The 25,456-nt window shown below is 56.1% G+C and overlaps 2 protein-coding genes across 24 annotated transcripts in view; both read right to left on the bottom strand.

Moving 5' to 3' along the window:
• The window catches only part of SDC3 (syndecan 3), a 36,217-nt gene extending 27,632 nt beyond the window's left edge, over positions 1-8,585 (bottom strand). Inside the window, exon 1 of the mRNA XM_080654226.1 lies at positions 8,314-8,585. Within this exon, the coding sequence (XP_080510352.1) occupies positions 8,314-8,454 (141 nt within the window). The 5' untranslated portion in view covers positions 8,455-8,585. The remainder of the gene's footprint in view (positions 1-8,313) is intronic.
• A 13,114-nt stretch (positions 8,586-21,699) lies between these two features.
• Positions 21,700-25,456, bottom strand: part of PUM1 (pumilio RNA binding family member 1) — a 123,003-nt gene continuing 119,246 nt past the window's right edge. For all 23 annotated transcript variants that reach the window (XM_080656129.1, XM_080656128.1, XM_080656120.1 and 20 more), the window contains one exon: positions 21,700-22,281. In XM_080656129.1, coding sequence (XP_080512255.1) covers positions 22,150-22,281 — 132 coding nt within the window. In that variant the 3' untranslated portion in view covers positions 21,700-22,149. The remainder of the gene's footprint in view (positions 22,282-25,456) is intronic.

Below are 25,456 nucleotides of genomic sequence, written 5' to 3' on the forward strand. Positions count from 1 at the left end.
GCTGCTCTTCAATCCTCCCCCTGAAGCCTCACACACCCCTCAAGCAAGGCTCACTGACAAGACGCAGGACACGCACGCAATAAGCTGCACACCCACAGCCGCCAGCACCGGGCCCGGCATACAGCTGGTGCCCAATAAGTGTTTGCAGAATGGATGAATCCGTCAAGCAAAAGACGGGCCCCCAAACAACCTGGCACCTCGGGAAGGGCAGACGGCTGCTCGCTAACTACCTCACCCTGGGCATGTTACTCAACCTGTCGGGCCTCTGGGTCCCCATCTGTAAAATGGGGTGGCAATGCCGACCTCAGGGGTCATGGTGAGAACTGAGAGAGCACAGGTTAAGCACTTAGAACTGCCTGGTACGGAGCATGCACCGAGTACTGGCATCATCACTGTCAATGGTGCCACCTTCTGTGCCTATTTCCCCAACACAGAGAGTCTCTTGAGGGTAGAAACCAGGTAGAATTCAGCTGCAGAACTTCCCACCCCGCCGTCAAACACAGCCTGGCCCTGAGGAGGTGGCAGCAAACCTGGGAGGGGGGGGGGAAGGGGTGAAGGGTAGAGATAGACACAGTTACCCACACCCCAGGCATGGGCCCTGGGGAGGGTGGCCGTTTATGGGTCCTGCCAGACACCCCGTGAAGCAAGACTATCTTTCCCCGGCTCCCCCTGTAGCAGCCCTCAGCCCTGCAGAAGCCTTGCCTGCTCAGCCCCCACACAGCTCCCCAGACCCCAGCCCAGGGAGGGCGACTGGCCTAACAGCCACCCTGGTGCCCCACAGTCAAACTGGCAATCAGTTTGATGCAATTAGATTTCCCAGATCCCGCTGGTGACTGATTCTAAATTACCCTTATTAAAGTCTGGGCTGGTGACCAGGGCTGGGAGGGGGGGCGTGGGACTGGGGGCCTGATTGGCAATGCAGGGGGTACAGAGAGCTCTAGGAGGCCTTGGGCTGAGGCTGACCCCATGGAAAGCAAATCCACGGCCCATCCCAGCAGCAGGACAGTAGGACGAAGGCCCTAATCAGCATATCGCCCTTGCCCCGCCCCCATCTTAGAAAACGCCAGCCCTGGAGGGTGACAAGCCAGCAGAGGGCATTTGGCTCAGGCGGACCCCTCCCAGACGAGAAGGTGGCCCCTAGCCTCGTTCCGTGGAACAGCCTGCGGTCACCCCATCCGGCACACCAGGAGGCAGTCGTCCGAGGGCGAAGGCCAGACAGCAGGCCAAGCCCGCAGCCTCAGGCCAGCACTAACCGGGCTGAAGGACAAGGAACTCCATCTAACCAGACTAGAACACCTACATCCCTCAGCCTCTGCCCCTAGCAGTTTGGGCGCATGAAGTTCAACCCCCAGGACAGCGGAGGCTGAGTCCTAACCTTCCTCGGTGGGCTCCAGTCCCCCGTCTCTCTAATTAACTTCCCTCCTGCCTGCTCGCTGCTCTGCCCAATTCCTTGAGCGACTCCAATCTTACAAAGGGGGTGTGATGACAAGGTCAGCAATGGGACAGAGTCCAGATTAGGTGAAGGGGCAATTGAGCCCCCGCTCCACCAGTACCTGGTCACGCGAGCTCTGGCAGGTGGTGGCACATCTCCAAGCCTTCAAAGTGAGGGGAACGCCACCAGCGCCCGAGTGGCTGGAAAGCTCTCAGTGCGATCACCTAAGGCTGGCGGACCAGGCCAGTCCTTGGGCAAGACCCAGGCCATCTCGGGCTTCAGGACTCCCTCTGTGAGAGGGCAGGCTGTGCGGCTGGCTGTCTCCCACCTCTGAGCTCCTATGCAAATATCACCAGTCACCTGCTCGGAGCAGGGCAGGTGTGGTGAATGGAGCACAGCCCAGATGCTCCCAGCAGGGCAGGAAAAAGAAGGAGCCTGGCGTCTCCAGGTCCTGGGCTAATGCTGCAAACAGCACGGTCTCTCTGGGGTCCAGGCTGGAAGAACCTAAGGGGTGGTCCAGCCCAATCCTTTGCCTCCAGACTGGACTGCAGGCTGCCATCAGCCCAGGAGAAGCCCTGGCCCCCTGAACTCAGCCCCGCGAGGGCCTGCAAAGTGCCGCCGCTAACCTGGCCCCAACCCTGCCGGCTCCACCTGGAAGTCCTGGCCCAAGTCCTCCCTCGTCGGCGGCCCCCAGCCCCAGGGTGCTGCTCTGCGTCGTCGTGATCTTTCAGACTTGGTTCCCACTCTCCAAAGGAAAACCTCATCCCCACCCCCAAAAGCAATTCCTCAGGTGAGACCGAGAGGGACAGGAAAAGAGCAAAACGGAAGCCGGTAAGTGGGAGAAATGGGCACTTCATTACTTCACGTGGCTCGTTCCCAAACAAGTGGGGCATTTTAAAAAGAGGAGACGGAGGCTCAGGGGGGTTAAGGGAGCTCACCAACGTCACACAGCAAGGAACTGGCAGAACTGGAGTTGGAGTTCAACCCTAGTCCAGCCGGCTCTAGGGTGCCTGCCCCTTCTACTACCTCAGGCTTGGAGCACCCAAAACAGACGGCACCGAGGCCTGGGGAGGGGCCCGGTGGCGGGAAGGCAGACCTCAGCCTGCTGGGGCACGGATGTTGTGGACCCTCTCCAGCTGGTATGAAAGGCCAGCTGTGCCCTCCACGCTCAGCAGCCAGGTAGAGAAGGGGCCAGAGCATTTGTCCAGGGCCACCCCCACCCCCATCCCCCAGCTGGGCCCTCAGCCACTGCCGCTCAGACTCCCCTGTAATCACAGCTTCCTGTTTGGCGCTGAGAATAGGCCTGGTCCGTGGGGGAGGGGAGCGGCCATCCCTCTGGCCAGGGCCTGCTCTGGAGTGAGAGGGCCGGAAGTGAAGGCTACCCGGCCCCCTGAAATCTTGGGAGGCTGGGAGCCAAGGAGGGGTGTCAGTCAACAAATATTTACCCGGCACTGGCCCGATGTTCCCAGGATGTGGGGGACCATTAGAGGGAACAGCCAGCCAAGCCAGGTGGTCCAGGACCAGCCCAGACCCTGCTTCCTACAGGGGTGAGAGTTGGAATGAGTGGGAACAAGGGGGTGGGACTTGGGAGAGCTCCTGCCTCTGGCCACCCTGCCCCCTCCCCAGACACAAAATCACTAGGCTCCAAGCAGCTGGGCTGGAGCCCAGAGCCACAGTGCCTCCGTCCCACCCAGATGTGGTGAGCGAGTCTGGGCACTCAGATCACAGACTCGCCCCGTGCGGACCCTGGCACCTCCCAGCCCACAGGTACACGCCTTGGACCCAGCAGGATTCGGCCAGCCTCGATCTGCCCCCCAGCCCACCTCCACAGGAGAGAGCACAAAGCCCCAGCCCGGGCTCCAAAGCTCATCCTCCTGGCTTCCTGCCTGCCTTCACTCATTCACTCTTTCATTCATTCACACCACTGATTTCCGGGCGGGACACAAAGCTGGCCTTGGGGGTTCAGCAAAGAACAAGGCAGCCACAGTGGCTGCCCCTGGGAGCTCATGGTCTATCAAGAAAGCATTCTGACTGGCTGTGTGACTTCCACCAAGTCACTCCTCCTCTCTGAGCCTCCATCACTCAGGCCAGAGAGAACCTTAGGTGCAGTGGGGCCAGGACTCAAGGATGGGGCAGCAGGGATGTAAAGGTGAGCTCCACACAACGTTCTAAGGACCAGAGGGGATTAAAGGCAGGCCTGGCCACGAGGCAGAGTGAGCCCCATCCCTGGGGCACCACGGTGTGTCCAGGGGGAATGGTGGCGTTTCAGAGCCCGCTCATCCTCTGTTTTAAATATTCCTGTCGCCTGTGCCATGATCACATGGCCCAGACATGAGCCCCCACTTTGTGGACAGCCTGCACAATTCACAAAGAGCTCTGCTGGGTCCACCCCACAGTGATGCTCACAGTAGCCCATTTAACAGATGACAGAGCCCTGTGAGGGGGCGGGGGCCCTGGGCAAGCCCTTTCCCCCACTGAGCATCACCCCCTCCAAGGCTAAGGTGAGAATTAAATAAGAAAATATATGGACACACCTGGCTCAGAGCCTGGCAAAAAGCAGCCAGTTATGAAACAGTAGAAACATGGTCATGATTTGGGGGGTGGAAGGCCCCAGAGGTGAAGTAACTTGCCCAAGATCACACATCAAGAGGAGAGGCAGCCCGGTTCTACCAGCTCGCCAGGCCCGAGCTCAACCCAGCTCTGCCACTTTCCGCTGTGTGACCTTGAAGCAGTCAAACTCTATGCCTCCGTTTCCTCCTCTATAAAATGGGGGTTCTAATAACCCCTACCTCCAAAGACTATCATGAGGATTAAATAAATGCAGGTTCTATTATTCAGCCCTCAGAGGAGAGGAGACCGCCTCCCAAATCAAACCCTCAGCCCCCGCCAGGCTGGGGAGAGGGAGACTTCCCCACGTCCGGTCCCCAGCCTTCAGGAATACTCTGCAGCCCCTTCTGGAAGGACCCATCCCTCTCCCCCAGCAGCTCTGGAGGGAGGTCCCAGCTCCAATGGGAGGGACGGGGGGAGGCCTGTGCCCGACCCGGCTTCTGGGGGAAGCTCAGTCTTACCCTTCTTCACCCTTCAGGATGCCCTCACCCACCCCACGGCTGCTCTAGCATCTTCCAGAGCCCAAGCCGGAGCTGCCCTGCCCCAGTGCTGCCCGGGCCCCCAAGGACCCCGTGCCCCAGTCCGTGAGGTGGAAGGAGCCTTTTGTTTTCAAACGGCCAAACTCTCTTCTCCAGCAGGGCTCAGCCCCCACCGAACCCCAACACAAGGAACCAGAAACAAGCTGGATTCGCAGCCGGAGGCAGGTTCGAACCCCAGCTACACCGTGAGGCTGTAGTAACCCCAGTTCAGTCCTGTAAGTCAAGTATTTGTCCCCAGTTGACAGGTAAGAAAGCCAAGGGTCAGGGCGCGCTACGGCTTGCTCATGCCACACGGTGAGCACGTGTGTGGCTCAGCTCCCCTCCCCCTCCCCTCTCTTCCCCCTCCCCCTCCCCCTCTCTTCCCCCTCCCCCTCCCTCTCCCCCCTCCTCCCCCCCCCTTCTCCGGACGCCCTCCCTGACCCCCAGGCTCCTTCCTGGAAAAGCCCCATCTCCTGAGAGCTCACCGCGTGCAGGTGTGCTCAGTCACTCAAGGCGCTCACACTCTCTTCACATCTCTGCGCGGCTGGCACTGTCACTGTCCCCATTTTACACACGAGGAAGTTGAAACAGAAAGCACTGACCCAAAATCGCACAGCAGGTGTCTGTCCCCAGAGTCCCTGCCAACTGGGAGCTAAGGGCAGCAGACCTTGTGGTGTGCCTTGTCGGGCCCTGGCACAGGGGTCCCTAACTTTCCATTCTTACAGTGAGAACAAGCTTACCCGAGGAACCCAGCGTTCAGAGTCCACTGGAGTAGCTGGAGGGGAAATGGGTGGGGAGCTCCTGGATGACTGACCCAGGCCCGATTGAATTCCCATCCTCATGGTCCCTCACTCCCCAGCCCTACCACATTCCCAACCACGAATGGCAACCTTGTGAAGAACAAGAAACCAGCACTGGCTGAGTGTTCGGTATGTGCCAGGCATTGTGTTACGAGCTTCACATATGAACTCCTTTCATTCTCGTGTTCTCCCCATTTTACAGAGGTGGAAACGAAGGCACAGAGAGGTTAAGGAACTTTCACAGGGTCACACAGCCACAAAGTAGTGAACTCCATCACTGGGAGTATTCAAACAAGACTCAGGGGCCCCTAAAACCCCTGCCAGCCCTGAGCTTCTAAAAGCTCACATTTCCAGGATCCCCACACTCCATGCCTTTCTGGGTGGTGACTTAAGTACAGCAGCTGAGGTGGCCCTGAAGGCAGATGTCCCTCAGAGTTATAGTCACATGGTCTCTCAGAAGAGAAAACTCCCCAAAGCAGATGCCAGGACACACACACACACACACACACACACACACACACACACACACCCGTCAACTCATCACCATCTGCAGCATGAATGAGATCTGCTATTCCCACTGAGGTCACTCTGGAAGCTACACACACACACACACACACACACACACACACACACACCCACTTTCAAGCTGGTGGGCAGACCTAGGGGCCATCTTGTCCCTCTGAGTCAGCCACTTCCCACCCCAATGATCTCCTTAGAGGACCCCGCCATGGAGGCCTCTCCTGGAGCCATCCCAGTTGGGGCTCTGCTGGTCTAACTCAGCCCCTCCTCCTGCAGGCATCCCTGGCAACTGGGCACCACCCATTAACCCTTTGCCTCCCAGGCAGATGAGGTGATACCCCTCCTCCACAACCGGACCCCAGGGAAGGTGTGAGGCCTGGGGAGAAGCTCGCCTCCCCCTTCTTCTGGAGCCTCACCTCTCCTCTCCTTCAGGTCAAGCCCAGCCATATGGGCCTCCAGACCCAGAGTCCCAAGGCTTTGCTTTCTCTGCCACCCAGCACTGTGTCTGAACCACCCCCGCTACCTCACCCTCAGACCCAGGGGCCCCTGCCTCACTGAGCCCGCACTACGCTGGGGCCTGCCACCTGGCACACTCTCAGACCAATTCCTCCCACCACCTCCTGGGAATGGATTCTTGGCTTTAGTTTATGAACAAGGAACAGTTGTTCAGCGAGGGATTGGCTTGCCCAGGGTCACACAGCTTGAGACTCCTGCTGGGCCCCCAAGTCTAAAGCATTTTGTCCTGAGCCCCCTTTCACTCAACTGTACACCAAGCATTTCTCCTTCTGAGTATGAAAACACACATCCTCTCATTTAACCTTCGAGGAGGGTGTTATTAGCCCCATTTCACAGAGGGGAAAAGAGAGGCCAGTATGATTCTGAGAGGTGAGATGATTGGTCAAAGGTCAGATCATGAGCCAGGGGCAGTCGCAGGAGGAGATGGGTCACATTGGAGTGATCAGGCTGAACCCAAGGTTGTGTGGCCTTCCAAAAGTGTAGCTAAGAAAGTGACCCTGCTGCTAGGCTGGGCTGGGTTTCTGTCCCTCCCAGGGACCTCCTCTCCACACCCCACCCGGGGGAGCCCTGGGGCTGAAGCATCCAGCCAGCACGCAGGTACTTCCCCTGGCAGTGAACACTCCCCTCCCCCGGGCTCGAAGCCCCCAGATGGGGACGGCTGGTGAGCAGTCCATCTGCCCAAGAAGCAACCTCTGAGCCCTGCCTGTCCGCCTCGCAGTTTATAGGCTGGCTGGCGGAGGCTCCAGGAGACTTGCAGGGGTAAGTGGGTGCCCTGACGTGGACCCTGAGAGGTCTGGGTCCATTTCAGCCTGAGGGGGACGGCCAAGTTCCTGGCGGAACCAAAGAGAATGGGCCTAAAACCCCCAGCTCATTCCCAGCCAGGCTTCGGACATGTGCCCACGGGGGACTCACTTGGAACCTGAGTTCCTCAAAAGAGGGAGGAGGCCCTTGCTCCCTATTCTCTCCTCCTCCTGCTCCCCCTGTTGGAGCTGGGACAGAGCTCGACCCATCACAGCTGCTGCGGCTGCTTGGTCACTCAAAGGGACACTCAGGAGTCACCTCCTACATTCGCACTCACCTTTACCTGCACACACTGCCCCCCTCAGGTGTGCATGCCCCAGGCGCAGCCACCCAGCACCTGCATGCACATATGCACACACTCCCATGGGTGCAAGCACACACCCACCACAGAGGTCTCCCCGCACTCACCCCTGCAGCACACACAGCCATAGCCAGCAGTCACCAGCCCCGTCACTGTACCCGCCATGCAGAACGGGTCACCCTCACACCTCCACACACACAGGTAGGACATGATGGCACTCCCCATCCCTTTCACCCACACACACCACAGGTCCCAGCACCCTTCACTGAAGTGGGGACACACCCTCACTCACCCCCTCAGGTCACCTTCACACAAGTCACCGTCCACCCCTCCTCTTCTCTGGGCCCCCATAGCCCTCATCAAAGCTACCCTGGGAGGAACCAAATGCACCCCTCCCCCGGGATGGGGAACAGACCCCATGCCCTAAAAGTGGCCGCGGTCTGGACACACCCACGAGCAAAATCCACGTTTACTCCAGACCCGAGACACACCCAGCCCTGGCCACGCGCCCGGCGCCCCCGGCCCGCCGTCAGGCCCTCCCTGCGCCCCTCACCCAGAGCAGGCACTCGGCTCAGCCGGGAAGGCGGGTTCCCGGAGCCACTGGGGAGGGCAGCAGCGCGGGCTCCCGCCGGGCCTCCCTCTGCGGAGGGTCCCATAAGGAAGGGGAACGAGCCCCCTTAAGGCGACCGGCGCGGGGGTGGCCTTCCCCCACCGATGCCACCCCGGGGGACGCTCACCGGGACGGGCGCGGGCCGCAGTGGGGGAAGGGGCCTGGGGACGGCGAGGGGGTCCCGGGTCGTCCAGGCGCGCGTCACTCACCCCCGCGGCGCGCCCGGCCAGCAGCAGCAGCAGCAGCAGCAGCGGCGGCAGCAGCCCGAGGGCCCCGGGCCCGGCCGCAGCCCGGGTCCCAGCGCCTGCCCCGTGGGCGGCCCCGGCGCGGCGCGGTGGCCCCGGCTTCATGGCGGCGGCAGCAGGCAGCGGGCGCCTTTGTTCCCGAGGCGCGGCGCGCGGGGCGGCTGCTCGGCGGCGGCGCGGCCCGGCGGCTGGACCGACGCGCGGCTCGCTCGGGGCTCCTGGCTCGGCGGCCCGGCTCCGCCTCGCGGCTCCGCGCCCACAGCCGCCGCGCCCGCAGGAAGCGTGCGCCGCCGCCGGGCCGCCCCCAGCGCGGGCGGGGCGGGAGGAGGGCGGGGCGGGGCCGAGCGCCCCCAGCCCAGGGATCCCCGCCCCCACGCCCCTGCCCCCTCCGCACCCCGGCCCAGCGCCCAGCTCCCCGCCCGGAGCCCGCGCGCAGGGTCCCCCGCACCCCGCGCCCTGCACAGGCCGTCCCGCCGCAGTGGGCCAGCGGGACGGCGGCGCTCAGCCGGCTGCCGTGCGACCGGGGGCCTGGGACGAGGACCCCGTCTCGCTGAGCTCGGCCTGGAGAACAGGGTCCCTCAGAAGGCGCCTCCTCGGGCGGTCGTGAGGGAAGGGAAGGATCCCGCGTGGGGGTGCGGGGCGGGAGAACGACGGGCCTGCCACCTTGGAGGGTCTGAGGAGATGGGTGGCACTTGCGTGATCATCACTATCCTTCCCTAAGGGCTCCCTTCGCATAGCTCTTCCAGGACAATCGCCCACCCCAAAGCCGGCCACCCAAGCCCCCGGACATTGGTGTCTCCAAGACGCGGATGCGCTGGGTGAGCTCAGGTCTGGGGCAACCCTCTCTGGGCCTCCGTCTCCCCTCTGCACCGTGAGGTGCGGTTATCTGGGCCTCCCTGGGACTGCAGAGGAAACGCTGGGCAGACCTCGGGAAGCCCGCCCCCCGCCCCTTCTCTGAGCCTCAAATTCCTGGGGTAGAATGGAGACCCCACCCTCCAGTGCAGGTGGTGTAAGAATATGTCCCTGCGTGGCGTGGTCATCACGCACTTGTCTCTAGACCTTATCCCCTACTTATCTGGTCTACTATGCACTTGACTTACTCGCTAGTCTCCCACCACTAACTGGTACCTAACTCCAGGAGGGCAGGGGTTGAGGTCACCTTGTTTGCTGCTGTGTCCCCAATACCAGCTCAGAGGCTGGCACATAGTGGGTGCTCAACACAAATTTGTTGAATCAATGAATGTGTTTCCCATTCATCTGAGCTCCCCCCACCCAGGTGTTTTGGGAGGAGAAGGCAGGTGTATTTTTTAAGCCCTAACCATGTGCCAGGCGTGGCCCCAAAGGCCTTAGGTGGGTTATCTAATTCTTTCAGCAACCCCATGAAATAGGTGACGTGGGTATCTCCACCTCCTTGATGGGAAACTGAGGCCCCGAGGGGGCGGTTGTTCGCTAAGGCTGGAGGTCTCTGCCCTCGGCCCCTGTGTCCGGGTACCCAGCGCAGGGCCTGCCTGAAGGAAGTAGGAACTGGACTGAGCTGAATCTGGAACAATTCCCCTGAGGGAAAGGGAACTGAAACCAGGACGAATGGAGCCAGGAGCGGAGTGTGCTAGGGTGGGCCGAGAGGAACAGACTCTGGGGTGCCAGCCAAGATATGGGGGTGCCAGGGGATCCGGATTTGTCCTATGAGGCCCTTGGAGGAGGACCAGAAGACAAACGGAGCTGAGTTAGGAGGTGTTCCCTGAGCGGGAGTGAGAGCCACATCCCTAAAGGCTATGTAAGGCCAAGCCAACTGCCCTTTGGCAGAGAGATCCTGGAGAGGAAGGGCGGGAAACCTTCCAACTCAGATTTAAAATTCTCCAGGAATTCTGAGGTCTCAGTCTCTGGAACTCCCATTCCCAGGTACCTTTAGGAATTCTGTCCCGTGGGCACCTTGGGGAGATGGGCCGAGAGAGGCCCGGTATGTGGGGATCTGGTTGAGACAGCACAGCTTGGTGCTGAAGAGCTCTGACTCGGGGTTGGGCGAACGCCTGGGTTCAAACCCCAGCTCGGCCAGTTATGTGCTGTGTGACAGTGGGTGAATAACTTTAGCTCTCTGAGCCTCCGTTTCCCAACTGTAATGTGAGACTAATGACCACAAGGGATTCATTCATTCACTCTCCAAATATCAACTGAGTGCCTGTGTGTGCCAGACCTGGGCCGGGAGCCAGGCTGTGAAGTTTAAATGAGCTCCTCCCCGCCATTGTCCTGGGGGTTCAGTGTAGGTGGCTGGGATGATGCTTATAAGAACGGAAGGGGCCCGGGTGTAGGAACAGTCACCTCCCAGAGGGGCTGCCCCAGGCCCCAGGAACAGACTGGTTCTGAGGCGCTCCCAAAGGGCAGTGTCGGCTCGGGGTCAGGAAGGACTGCGGGATAGTTGGCGCTGGTCACACGGCAGTGGCTACTCTGAGGCAGTGACCACTGTCCGGGGAGCTGTGCAGGGCTCAGCGAGCTAGCGCTCAGGGAGGCCGTCAGGACAGGCTCATGCCCGAGGTGAGCAGTGAGCATTGCCTGTCTTCTCAGGTCCCTGCCTGTCCTGAGACTCTCCCCTGACATCCTGAGGAGAGTGGGGTGTGGACGCTTTGGGCTGGGCAGGAGCGCCACCTGCTGTTCCTCAAAGACACTGGTCACAGCCAGAAGCAAGGCAGGTCTGGGGAGTCTCATTCTGCCCCTCAATCCCCTGCTCCAGCGCTCCTTGGGGTTCACAGGTGTACACATCCACCTGCACTCCAGCACACAGTGCATTCACACCCTCCCCTCCCCCTCCCCCATGGTTACCTGTGCATCAAGCCACATGCCAGCATCTCAGGTCTCCCTTCTCCTGCCATCACCACCCATGCAGGCATGCCCCCGCTTCCAGGCATTCCCCCAGCCCCTGGACTACTTGGGGCCTCTGGGGGGCTTTCCTGACTCCCATCAGGCAGGGCTGGTGCCACCCCGCCCAGCACCCTAGACAAGCCCCATCCGTGTGCTCCCCATGTAGCTGTTTTTAGTCTCTGCTGTCTCCCCGGAAGTGGGCGCACCTCAGTGTCCCCAGTGGGCGATAACCGCAGGACTCCGGCAGAGCTGACTGTACGACACTGCTCTACGAAGTGCACACTGAACGATCCCCAGTCTAAAAGTGGCAAACCGAGGCACAGAGACGTTTTAGGGGACTGCCCAGGCTCACACAGCTGGCGCGTGAGAGTGAGGTCCTGACCAAACTCAGCAGTTACACTGACACCAGGTCCCGAAGCATTTGATAAGTGAATTGGGCTTGGTGTAGGGCAGTGGTCGGCAAACTCATTAGTCAACAGAGACAAATATCAACAGTACAACGATTGAAATTGCTTTTGAGAACCAAATTTTTTAAACAACTTCTTCTAACGCCACTTCAAAATAGACTCGCCAGGCCGTGGTATTTTGTGGAAGAGCCACACTCAAGGGGCCAAAGAGCCGCATGTGGCTCACGAGCCGCAGTTTGCCGACCACGGTGTAGGGGGTCACACTGTCACATGGACACAGCCAACCCACAGGCATACTCAGATGAGCCTGGAACCCAGATAACAGGGTAGGCATGCCTGGCAGCCATGCCTCCCCTCCTGCCCCCCATCCCGTCAGACCTTTCACGCGCCCCCCCCACTAATCCCTCCTCCCCCGCCCCGTGGAGCCTTCTGGCTCTGACAAGGCAGCAAAGGGGAGGGGAGGTCTCTGAGCTCCATGTCTGAGACCCTCACGCAGAGCCGCATCTCCAGGCCTGGCACACAGTAGGTGCTCAGTAATTCCTGCCTGCCCCCACAGGTTTGGCCAAACAGACTGGCTCATTGAACTCGGGCAATGATGAGAGCCAGGGTCGACTGAGGGCTTCCCCTCCGCCAGGCGCTGTCTGGCTCTTGCCAGAACCGCGCTGGTTCATCCTCACCATCCTGCGACTTGGGGACGACAAACGCTCTTGCCTCCCAGGGCTGTTGCCTTGAGGACCAAATGAGCACCTTTTGAGCAGAGCCTGGCCCACGGGGAGCGCGCACACGTCCGCGCTTCACTTCATCCTGTTTTAGAGTCGGTCCACTGGGGCTCTGAGGAGCTGGGTGACTTGCCCCAGGTTACATGGCCTCGCTGGGCCACCCTGTTAGCACCAGGGAACTGGGTGATCCTAACTGGCAATCACACGCCTTGGCAACAAGTCCCTGTCTCCCCAGGGCACCCCACCTCCACCTGCTTGCTCCCACCCACCATCTCCATCACAACTTCCAGTCTTGCCCAAGACTCAGGAAGGAGGCCAGAGCCGGGTGTGCTTCTGAGAAAGTCTGAGTGAAGGCTGCCCTGAGGTCAGTGACCCCAAAATCAGGAACTGAAACAGGATTCTGGCAAAAGGGCCGCCCCAAGTGGGGCTGAGCCGATGGGCTGCTGGGAGCCAGCCCAGGGCCTGCAGAGCACCAGGGCTTGGCCTCCATCTGTGGGGCCTCCATCAGTGGGAGCCCCCTGCCCATCCTGATGGTGGGGGTCTCACAGGACAGGCCTCCAGCTGTGTGCTAGCAAGTCCTTTCAAAATGAGATTGGGTGATGTCCCCTGGGCACAGAGCTGCCAGGCATGGGGTCAGAATTTGAAGCCAGGCCTCTTAGGTTTGTGAGCTGGAGGTTTGCAAACTGTGGAGCCCAGAGCTTTCCCTGGAGGCCCCCAGGGCAGATGTGGGTGAGACAGGAGGGAGTCAGATTTTGTTTGAGCTGAGGGACCTGTGGGCACAGAGCAAGGCTGGGCTGGCCTTGAAGGAGGAGATTAGAGGCTATAGAGATGCTGAAGCTTTGCCCAGGTCAGATCTGGCCCAGGTGCCAGGCCAGGTGGGGGGTGGGGGGCGGGGGAGGGACTCCGGCACCTCAAGTAGGTATGGATGAAAATAGGAGTGGGTCCCAACTCCGTGGGGCCCTGAAGTTGTACAATTTGAGGGGCTCACAACTAGGAGCAAAGCCTTGGATGGGGGTGCTATGCAGGCAAGGGGCCCTGAAGCTCAAGCTTCATTCATTTCACTGTAATTTGCCTCTAAATGGAAGCCCACAGCCCAGCCCATTAGACCATCATATTAGACCAGAAGAGTCCTGGGGTGGGGGGTGAAGGGGAGGGAGGAAGGGGGGAGGACTGGGCAGGGTGGGGTTAACACCACTACGAGGGTTGGGATGTTGCAGAGAGAATCTAGCAAGACTCAGGGTGTGGTGACATCTTCACTAAGCCGTGGCAGGCAGGCCTCGGAGAGCAGGGGCTCTAAAGGGCTCACACTGAGGCTGAGTCCCACCTGGGAGGAGGCCTCCGAGGTCAGACATGTGGACACTCCACCCACTCCACCTGCCCATTTCACAGGTGAGAAAACTGAGGCCCCAAAGGGGAAGAGACTGTCCCAGGGTCACACAGTATATGGCAGAGCATGGGCTGCTCCATCCTCCCTGGGGGCTTTCCCCACCCCACCCCCTCCTTCTAGACCAATTGCCCTATTATTTGGGAAAACTCAGGGTAGGTCCTGCCCCACAACCAAGGCCCTCGTTCAAGCCCTTCTTCTGGTCACAGGGCTAGGAAATGGTTGTGTGGGGGGTGGGGGGAACCCTGACCCAGGAGTGGGTGTTCACACCTGCCTCTTCCCTGTGAGGGGGGGAGGGGCAGCGGGGATGTGGAGGAAGAGAGGAAGGGAAGGCAGGATGGTGAGGGAGGGAGGGAAGGCAGGATGGTGAGGGAAGGAGGGAGGGCAGGATGGTGAGGGAGGGAGGGAAGGCAGGATGGTGAGGGAGGGAGGGAAGGCAGGATGGTGAGGGAAGGTGGGAAGGCAGGATGGTGAGGGAAGGAGGGAAGGCAGGATGGTGAGGGAGGGAGGGAAGGCAGGATGGTGAGGGAAGGAGGGAAGGCAGGATGGTGAGGGAAGGAGGGAAGGCAGGATGGGGAGGGAGGGAGGGAAGGCAGGATGGGGAGGGAGGGAGGGAAGGCAGGATGGTGAGGGAAGGAGGGAAGGCAGGATGGTGAGGGAGGGAGGGAGGGAAGGCAGGATGGTGAGGGAGGGAGGGAAGGCAGGATGGTGAGGGAGGGAGGGAGGGAGGGAAGGCAGGATGGTGAGGGAAGGAGGGAAGGCAGGATGGTGAGGGAGGGAGGGAAGGCAGGATGGTGAGGGAAGGAGGGAAGGCAGGATGGGGAGGGAGGGAGGGAATGCAGGATGGTGAGGGAAGGAGGGAGGGAAGGCAGGATGGGGAGGGAGGGAGGGAAGGCAGGATGGGGAGGGAGGGAGGGAAGGCAGGATGGGGAGGGAGGGAGGGAGGGAGGGAGGGAGGGAAGGCAGGATGGGGAGGGAGGGAAGGCAGGATGAGGAGGGAGGGAGGGAAGGCAGGATGGTGAGGGAGGGAGGGAAGGCAGGATGGTGAGGGAGGGAGGGAGGGAAGGCAGGATGGTGAGGGAGGGAGGGAAGGCAGGATGGTGAGGGAGGGAGGGAGGGAGGGAAGGCAGGATGGTGAGGGAAGGAGGGAAGGCAGGATGGGGAGGGAGGGAGGGAGGGAAGGCAGGATGGTGAGGGAAGGAGGGAAGGCAGGATGGTGAGGGAGGGAGGGAGGGAAGGCAGGATGGTGAGGGAGGGAGGGAAGGCAGGATGGTGAGGGAGGGAGGGAGGGAGGGAAGGCAGGATGGTGAGGGAAGGAGGGAAGGCAGGATGGGGAGGGAGGGAGGGAGGGAAGGCAGGATGGTGAGGGAAGGGGGGAGAGAAGGCAGGATGGTGAGGGAGGGAAGGCAGGATGGGGAGGGAGGGAGGGAAGGCAGGATGGGGAGGGAGGGAGGGATGGAGGGAAGGCAGGATGGTGAGGGAAGGAGGGAAGGCAGGATGGGGAGGGAGGGAGGGAAGGCAGGATGGTGAGGGGAGGAGGGAGGGAAGGCAGGATGGGGAGGGAGGGAGGGAAGGCAGGATGGGGAGGGAGGGAGGGAAGGCAGGATGGGGAGGGAGGGAGGGAGGGAGGGAAGGCAGGATGGGGAGGGAGGGAGGGAGGGAGGGAGGGAAGGCAGGATGGGGAGGGAGGGAAGGCAGGATGAGGAGGGAGGGAGGGAAGGCAGGATGGTGAGGGAAGGAGGGAAGGCAGGATGGGGAGGGAGGGAGGGAGGGAAGGCAGGATGGTGAGGGAAGGGGGGAGAGAAGGCAGGATGGTGAGGGAGGGAGGGAAGGCAGGATGGTGAGGGAAGGAGGGAAGGCAGGATGGGGAGGGAGGGAGGGAGGGAAGGCAGGATGGTGAGGGAAGGGGGGAGAGAAGGCAGGATGGTGAGGGAGGGAGGGAAGGCAGGATGGGGAGGGAAGGAGGGAGAGAAGGCAGGATGGAGAGGGAGGGAGGGAAGGCAGGATGGGGAGGGAGGGAGGGAAGGCAGGATGGGGATGGAGGGAGGGAAGGCAGGATGGTGAGAGAGGGAGGGAAGGCAGGATGGGGAGGGAGGGAGAGAGGCGGGGGGGGGGGAGAGAGAGAGTGAGAGAGAGAGAGAGAAGGGCAGAGAGCACTGCCGTAGCAGAAGCCATTCCACTAACATACCCCATTCCCTTATTCCTGGGAATAAATTGGACATTTGGAATCATTTTCCTGGAAGAAAAAATTGCCTCTAAAAATATTTTTCCTTTCTCATCTCATCCTGGGGCTAGAGCAGCCCAGCTGGTGCCAAGCAAAGAAGGGGCGCAGGAGAGTGGCCGGTGCGAGGTGGGGAGGTCCCCTGTCCCCCTGGGCCAGGGAATCCGAGGGAGCACAGCTGTCATCGCGAGATTTAATGTGTCATGTGGGTGTCTCGGCTTTTTGCAATTTATAGAGCCCGGCATTCCAGCCCCACCCTGTAGTGGCTGAGCCCTGTTAAGGTCCAGGCTGTACAGACCTAGGCGCCCAGGGAGCTGGCATTCCAGGGCAGGAGATAACCCCATTCACGTGGGACCAGTCCGTCCTCGGTCCCTCATCTGGTGGCCCTGAGCAGGTCACTTCCCTCACCCTGGGCCTCCGTCTCCTCCCCTGTAAACAGGAGGCCAACTGGAATTCCCCTGCAGAGGCCCTGGGGCGGGGCCTGGCCGAGGGGAGCGGCAGGGAGGGACTGGCTGGCATGGGCTCTCAGGAGAGGCCTAGGGGGGTCTGGGGTCAAATCTTGTGGTCTGCCACTTCCTGCCAGTGACCTGGGGCCTCTTTCCTCCCACTGAAGTTAGAGTGAGTGACGGTCGCCCCCACCCCCGGATCTGAGGGAGGTGAACAAGATAACACAAGGTGGCACCCAGCTCAGAACAAGACCCACAGTCACAACGCAAATGGCCATTATTCCAAGTCATTCCCTGCTTGGGACACTCCAGGCCGGAGGTGGGTGAGTCAGGTCAGCACAGGGCAGGGCGGCATATGCCTCAAAGAAGAAATGAGAAACGGGCCTTCCGATTTGCCCAGGACCGGCCTGGGTTATCTGAGGTTTTGTGCTGTGTATTTGTTATCTCTTGATCCATAACAAATTACCCCCAACACAGCGGCTTAAAACCACAATAAACTCTAAATACTTCACCCAGCTTCTGTGGGTCAGGAGTTCGGGAGCAGCTGAGCTGGGTGGTTCTGGTTGTGGAGTGGAGGGGGAGTGTCTCTCCTGAGGCGGCCCCTGCAGGGGGAGTGGGAAGATCTCTGCTTCCCAGAGGCCAGTAGGATTGGCCAGTGGACACTGGCGAACATCAGGAGGCCTCAGCTCCTCCCACGTGGCCCTCGCCACCCTGCGTCCTGGAAAGGGATCCAGCGATCCTAGAGAGAGCACGCTGGAGCCACAGTGTCTTGTGTGGCCGAGCCTCGGAAGTCACGCTCCACCCTGTTCACAATATTGTTTCCATGCAGCCCCATGAGGGTGAGAACACCAGGAGGCGGGGCCCCTTGGAGGGCGCATACCACATGTGGTAATGATTTAGTGCATCCGCTTTCATGCTTAAAAGTATCCCAGTTTGCAGGATAAATGAAATGCTCACACTAGTATAAATTCTAATGTTCCCAACATAGCAGGGGGACATGGGAGGTAATAATAATAATTAATAATAATAAAAACAACTCCTATTTTTGGCTCCCTATGCGCCCAGCCCTGTGCCTAGTGCTTCCAATGCTCCCTTTGAAGTAGAACTGTTGTTGTTCCTATTTTCCAGATGAGGAAAATGAGAGGGCAAAGGTCACCTGGAGCCTGTGGAGCTGGGATTTGAAGCTAGGCAGCTATCCATGCTAAAAAGACTTGGTGGTTTTAGCTGGTTGCAAGCTTGGTGCATAAGATCGGGCCCCAGCAAAAGTCAGCAGGACTCAGGTCACATTAACAGAGCCCCAACCGTCTGGCCTTATACCAGCCCTGAGACAGTGGGAGGGCTGGGCTACCTGGAGTGGGTAGCAGTTGGGGAAACGGAGAAGTCAGTGATTTGCCAGAGGTGACAAAGTAAGTCAAAGGCAAAGTTAGGGTCTGATCCAGATCCGTGACCATACCCTGCCATCCCAAGCCAGAGTGAGGGACTAGCCCTACTCCCAGGAGCAGCTGGGGAGGGCAAGGGGGTGCGGGTGGGGGGGGGTGGAAGCTTAGTCTTAGGGCAGATGCCAGACCTCTGGTCTCTGGGAAAGCCATCTCAGCCCTGACCTGGCACCTTGAGCCCTTAGGTCGCTGTGTATAAAGCTTTCTTTAGGCAGCAGCACCCTCCTGTGGCCATAGCTGGTAACTACATGAAGCCACAGGTTTCCTGCCCCCAAATGCTTCACTCTCCAGTGCTTCACACACACACCTGAAACCCAACACCCAAAGAGAGACTGTTATTCCTGGGGCTGATGGAGGGGGCATGAGCACGATGACTTGGATGGAGCACTGGCCTTGGAGGCAGGATCCCTCAGATAAAATCCTTACTTGGTCAGTGACTCGTGTGGCTCGGGTCTCAAACTCCTCACCTGTGTGATGGACTGATAACCTCATGCTACCTTGCTCTGCCAGGCTTTCGTGGATGACTCACAAACGTGCATGTGCTCTGTAAAGCACTGACCAGGTAAAGGATTGTTATATAAACTGTGTGGGGAATCTATCTTGGGGGGGACTCTGCAAGGGAGACCAAGAATCCAGGCATCAGTTGGTGGCAGCCCGGTACCCACGTCCTTGAGCAGACTTGGTAGCAGTGGACAGTGGTGACCAGTCAAATGAGAAAGTGGATGCTGAGCTGAGTTCAGCCTGCTCCGCAAAACTCAATCCTGCAGAGGGAGGGGTGTACCCCAGTGGGGAAAGCCTCAGGCCGAGTTGGTCTGATCCATCAGAACCCAGAACCGGCTTGCATATCTATGAAATGGGGGGGAAATAACCACATTCCTTGCAGGACTGTTGTGAATAAAAGATTATGTATGGGGGCGGGGAGAGTAGCAAAAAAGAGAACTCATGAACACAGACAACAGGAGGGAGGAGAGAGGGGTGGGGGGAGGTAGAAGAGGGTATAGGGGGGATTAATGTTGATGGGAAAAATCAAATCTAGTTTTTTAAAAATATGTGTAAACCATCTCTTTAGGTGCCTGGCAGAGTTGGTTCAGGACAAGTGACTTTATGGTAACTTCTTTACATCATGGACAAGGATTGTGTTGCTCACCAAAACCTGGTGCTGACGGTGGAAGACGATAAATGCATTCATTTATTACACGTGTGCAGGCCCTGTGCTGGCCATGATTTCATTCTTACAACCAAACTTTGACATTGGTACTATGATTTACTTCCCTCATTTTGCCGAGAAGGAAACGGCCTCAGAAAGATGATCCAGGTAATAAAAGGCGGTTGAAATCACACCCTGTATTTATCCGACTGAAAAGCCTCCCCAGGCTTCCAAGACACAGGCTGCCAATAAGAGGGGCTAAGGGGATGATCCTATTTCTAAGTGCGTATCTTGCTTTGTTACCACTAGAAAATCCCACAGAAATGAATCATTTCATTAAATGCTAGAGTATCAAGGAGATTTAAAAAAACAAAACAAACACCCATGTTATGTATAAACAGTCCAGGTGGGAAAGAAAACAAGCCCGGGAGTGCCTACTGCGCACCAGGCAGTTTGCGTTTGCTAACAGCTCTGTCCCACCACAGCGCTGGGAGGCATCACTGCTGTCTTAAGAGGAAATGCCCCAGCATGCTCTCCAGTGGGCCCACTACCACCTCAGCAGAAGGCTGGGGAAAGACCTCAGCTTCCTTTAGCCTCCATTTATTCCTGGCACCTCACGGCCTGTTAGTGACCCTTCCTTACCCTTGGGAGGGGACCACACAGTGATCTTCAGCTACCACCCTGAGGCTCCACTTCCAGACATGAGGCCATGTGGCTCCCACCGGGCCTCCCTGATCCTGTAATTGCCAACACAGACCATCGTCTCAGTGGCAGTTTTTGCCAAAGCCACGTGGCAGTCAAGGGAAGGTGGGCACCTTTAGGCACAGGTGACAGTCACCTTAGTGACCCAGAGCCTCCTGTACTAAGAGCTGGAAAAGGTCCCCAATTGGAGGATAAGATGAGCAAGCTAGGATACTAGGCCATCCTGGGCCGGCCTAAGCATGTGGGCGTGGTGGGCAGGGTGAGGACAGGAGCAGCCCAGAGGGGGAAGGGGCTCAGGGAGAGGAGGCCTGGACAGCCATCCAGATGCCTCACCTACAGGCCTGCCTCAGCAAAGCGGGTGCCCCAACACTTAACTCGGTTGTGTGACACCTGTAATTGACTGCATCTTAATCTAGACCCTGGGCTCACAAATGCTGCCGGGCCAGGAAGAAGCAGTGATGATCACCAGAGGGAACAGGGCACACGGTGACAATGCTTCCGGTGACTGGTGTGCAGACTCCAGCCCAGGGAGGCGAATATTCTGAGTGCTCAGTAGAAGTTGGAAATCTGGATTAATGTGGAGTGTCTTGATTTTGAAAGCACTCAGCAGGCTAAACCCAACATCTTTGCGTCAAACTGGGCTCAAGAACCAGTTTGACATTCTGTCCCTATTTCAACTCTCTTCCCCTCCCACTCCTGTTCCCTCACAAAACAAGCAGGAAGAAAGGCACAAACAACGAAAGGGCTGTCCTGGGGCACTATATTAGAGAAAAAAGTTAAGCACAAACTCAGATTCCAAAGTTCTGTATTTTTCAAAATAAAGATCACACATTGTTTAGAGACAATCTACACAAGAGTTACAAAAAATAGTTGCCCAGGCATAAGCATACACAGGTTTGTTAATTATACACATATGGTTACAAGTGTGCTTGCAAAAAAGTTCATTGGAAATATACACAAGGCTCTGGAAATGTACACCGTGTAGTGTTACAATTCTATATTCAAACAAGGAAATTGGACAGTATGTTACATTCACTTACAAGTAGACAAAATGCAAAATACAGTTCATCTTCTGTACAAAAAGGAAGGGCAGTTCACACTTTACAAGGTGAGAGGGCTCTGATTGTAAGGAAAGCTGGGGCAGGGCCGAACTTTGCACGTCCTTTTGACTGTCACAAAATAAGCAAAACATTACTTTTTAGGATTAAAAAAAACACTACTGTGAACTGAATCATCTTAAGTAACATTTAGAAAGGATCTCGCTACAGTCTGACTAGGTGACAAATAAAACCAAGCTATTTTTTTTCTTTTTAAACATGTAACTAGGCTGTATAAAGAACATTTATTCCTTCAAAAGAAAAAAATTTACTTCTGGTTGAAATTACAATTTACAATATACAACACTATATGCTACGACCATAAAAGGTGTGAATATACACTGAATGCACAGGGCTGGCTAATTCTCTTTTCTTACCAAAAAACGTGTTTATGTTGATTCAAACTTCTCCACATTTACATTACAGGTATACAAATGTACAATTGTACAATCAAAAGTATGTTCGACTACTAGGGTACATTATAGATACAGATTAGACATCAAAACAAGAAAATACTACAAATTTGTATATATGCAAAGTCTACACCAAGTATACACTATATATTTATAGAAGCAAGACCAAAAGCAGAGTTGGATTTTTTTCTCATGCTAAATAATCAAGATTTTGCCTTTCAATGTTAAAAGAAAAATCCAACAGGCAGTAAACAATTACACCCGCCCGGCCTTGAAAGACATTCTGGGAGTTCATGTCTCCTCATCACAAAACAGACTACACCATCTTCTTCAGCATAATAGTCTCCAAAAAAGGCAATTTTAGACGTTTCATAAACTTAATGTCATAAAATGAAGCTTTAGCAACTCTGAAACAATTTTCATTATATATATATATATATTTTATAAACAGTGTTAAATGCCAGTTTGGGCTCATTTAACTAAAATTCAAACTTCCCAGGTTTTTTTTGTTTGTTTTTGTTTTTTACTAAAATGAGGTGGGGAAGAGTTATTTGCAAAACTTGCCAGCAAGGCAAATGAGTTAAAAACCTTTTTTCTGTGTTTTTTTTTTTAAACTTTTTTTGTTAAACCAACCACCCTGAAAGTTTCCACATGTGGAATATAGATACAACATTGAACAAAATATGTGGCCTCCCATGTACATTGGTTACCTATGTACAAGTATCCTATACACCAGTAAAACAACAGGGCAATTAGTCAATTAAAAAAAATAATTAGTACATGTTATGTGTAATAAAATTAAACAAATTTACAAAGGCGTTTCCACTTGTGGATTTGATTCCTTTTTTTGGAGGGTAAGCCTGGCGCAACCATTTACCATTCCAGATTCTACATTAGAACATCTCTGGTTGCTGGCTAGATTCGCCAGTGGGCCAGTGAGGTCAGTGGGAATGAGGGGACAGGGTTGACACTGCCTCAGATAATACCATTAGGGGGGCCACAGATGGGCCCTAAGTCAACACCATTCTTCATGTAGTACTTCTCCAGCTTGGCCAGGATGTGCTTGCCATAGGTGTACTTGCGAAGAGTCGCGATGTGGGGCCGGATCTGGGGAAGGAAGCACAGTTCATGTCACTCTGGCCTGAAAGCAGAGTAGGGCGTGCTCCCAGCAATACTTCCGGGCACCGCAAATGCCAGACCACAGCAATACCTCTCACTGGTCAGCCAAAGCACCGAATTCTAGGGCCCTACTGAGCATCAGAGGAGAGTCAGCACGTATCCTGAGGCTGATGCAGGACGTGAGGGCTTTGGAGACTGAACAGCCACGGACCACTCCCAGGACAGTATGTGGAGAAAGGACATTCTCACTGACAATCACACTGCCCACTGCCCCCACCCCCCTGCACTGAGCCTTCCCAAGGCACGCTCTCAGCCCTTCTGAGAGGGCGACTTTCAGGGCACCATGCGTCCTAAGCTCACCGCCTAAACCTGTCCTCCAGTTCACAGAGGATCACAGAAAGCTACTATTGACAATAAAAATGACTCACATGAGCCAGGCTGGTTCATGTAAGCCTCCTAAGGGAGGTATGATTAACTCCATTTTATCGACAAGAAAGATGAAGGCCTAGTGGTGAAGTCACTCATCCGAAGTCAAACGGATGGCACAGGTATTTGAGCCCAACTATCTGGCTCCTTCAGAAACTATGTTTCTCCGCACTGTGCTCTCATGGCACTGCCTGCTGCACCAGTCTCGACCTTCACCCTGCAAGCCCAGTGGGGCTCAGCTCTCTCAGCATTCTCCACTGTTCTCCCCGCCCTGAGCAGATCCACATGGAGAATTACTGTGCATCCCAGACAACCAGACAGATGCCGCCTCTCTGGAACCACCTTTCCTCTTCTGTGAGCTCATGGAGTTTTCTACATACGTCGGTTACAGCATGTCACAGTGTTCACAACCACTTGCTGGACCATCCATCCTCGCACACGCATCTGCATTCCATACTCACACTTGCATTCTCAAACACCCTGGACAAGCTTTCTAGATTGAGAGTCCCACGAGGACAATGGTTTGTCTCTTTATCTGTGTCCTCAAAAGCAAGGAAGGGTCAAGTAGCTCTAGAAATCACTTCTACAGCCCACAAAGGAGACAGACCTGTAGCAGCTATGGCATTCTCACCGAGAAGCCTACGAGGAAAACTTACTCATAATAGTCCTTGGCTTGAATCCTGAGCTGTGCAACCCAGACATCTACCTAATATCCCTAAACTCATCTGTGAAAAAAAACAACCTATAATGCTTCACTTTCATTTGGGTTGTAGTGAGGACTGTGCGCGTGCTAATGCTTTTGTCATTAGTATTTGAAATTCAACCCCCTAGCGCTCCCTGGGATTGGATGACTAATGAGTTCAGCCACTTAACCTTTACACCTCTCCCTATCAGGACAAAAACACTAACCACCCATGTGTACGCACGCTCATGTATAGTATTATGGAACCCATTTTTCACTTGATTTAATGGGAGGTGAGGAGTAACTAATCACCTGCTCCATTCCCCATGCTTCCTCTTCTACAAAGGATAGGGCTTAGCAGTGAAAGAGCTCAAACCTCTTAGATTTTTAGATTCTTGGGACTCTTCTTCCTCTCTCAACTTCTCAACCAACTTAACTGCTAAACCGCATCCTATCCACTTCTCTTCAATCCCAAAGCCACCACCCCCTCTTGGCTTAACTTTTTTTGTGTTTTTCGTTTTTTATAAAATTCCGTTTTTATTTGGCTTTGTTAACTAATCTCTTCTAGACTGTGGATATATGGCTCAGATCATTTCCCTGGTGGCTTTTGCTGTTTGCCTTTTATGTATTCTGAACTGCTTCCAATGTGCAAGTGTTGGCCTACTACATACACCACTAATCACTTAGAATGTTCACCCCGAACTCAGCTTCCACTGTGTTCCCGACGGCCCCTACCAGGGGGCTTGAGTTAGGACTTTGGAAACTCTGGGGAAGCTCAGATGTCCAGAAAACTTTCTACCTGTTAGTTTGGGAGACATAGGTTTGATTGGCTCTTAGCTTAACTATTTTAACAGCCTCCCATCCAGTCTCCTCACTGCCTCCTCAGCTTCTTATGCTCCATGTTACTCACCAGCCAGGACAATGATTTGAAATGTAAACGTGACTTTGGCACCACAGTCCTGCCCTAATGAACTTGCTTGACTATGTGAAATATACTGTCCTGTCTCCTGCTTCCAAACCTTCACAACCCAGGTTCTCTCAGCCTCGAGAGCGACATTATTCAAATGTCACTCTCTTGGGGAACCATCTCTGTGCCCCACGTTAGAAGAGGCCCCTTTCAGCATTGTCACACAACCCTCCCCAAATTCCCAGCAGTAAGTACCACGTGAGCGTAACACTGTCGTTCTCACCAAGAGAGCAGCCCTGTTGTAAGGAAGGCTTGCTATGGAGTATGTGCTTCATGAGTCTGTTGGGTGAATGGACATGTTTTAAATTTCTGCATATTTCCTATATTCCGCCTTCACCAGCCTCTTACCCCTAATTTCTAGGAACCTCACAGCATAAGGACTTTGGACTCCCCAGCCTTCAATTGCCGTCACCAACATCAATGGGTGTTTTGTTTTGTTCTGCTTTGAACTGGAGGTGGTGGGCGCTTCGCCTGACTCAGAACTCGAGTCCATAACAAAGATTCTCATCACTGAACTTTGTTCTCAGTGAGGGCAAGTGGCTCATCATTGCCAGACCAAAGCACCCCTTCCACTGAGAAGGGCTGAGTGAGTTCAGAGTCCAAAGGCTGAGGGTCTAGATCAGAGGCACCCCAAGGCTCCCAGCACAAGCACAGCTGTAGCACACCTACCTGGGGGTTAATTTGGCTGCCTGGGCCCTGTGATCTCTGTGGGGCTGGATGGACCTGCTCTGTGACTGTTCCTGAATCACTGGCCTCTGCAGGTGCTTTCTCGGTCAGCTCCCACTCACAGTACCCAACACTTTAGATTTCTGTCCCTTTTCTCTTCTCCTGACTGACTCTACTTTAGCATGAACTTCTCCTCATGCAAAGCCTTCCTTCAGCCCTGGCCAGTGTTTCTCAGTGGTTAGAGCCTATATACCAAAGAATTGTGGGTTCGATCCCCAGCCTAGGGCACATCCTTGGGTTGCAGGTTCAATCCCCAGCCCCAGCTCTCTCACATCATTGTTTCTCTCTCCCTCTCTCTCGCTCTCCCCTCATCCCCTTCCACTCTCTCTAAAAATCAATTTTAAAAAAAATATCCTCGGTTA

Source organism: Plecotus auritus, assembly GCF_963455305.1.
Source record: "Plecotus auritus genome assembly, chromosome: 2".
In the NCBI taxonomy this organism is placed as follows: Eukaryota; Metazoa; Chordata; class Mammalia; order Chiroptera; family Vespertilionidae; genus Plecotus; species Plecotus auritus.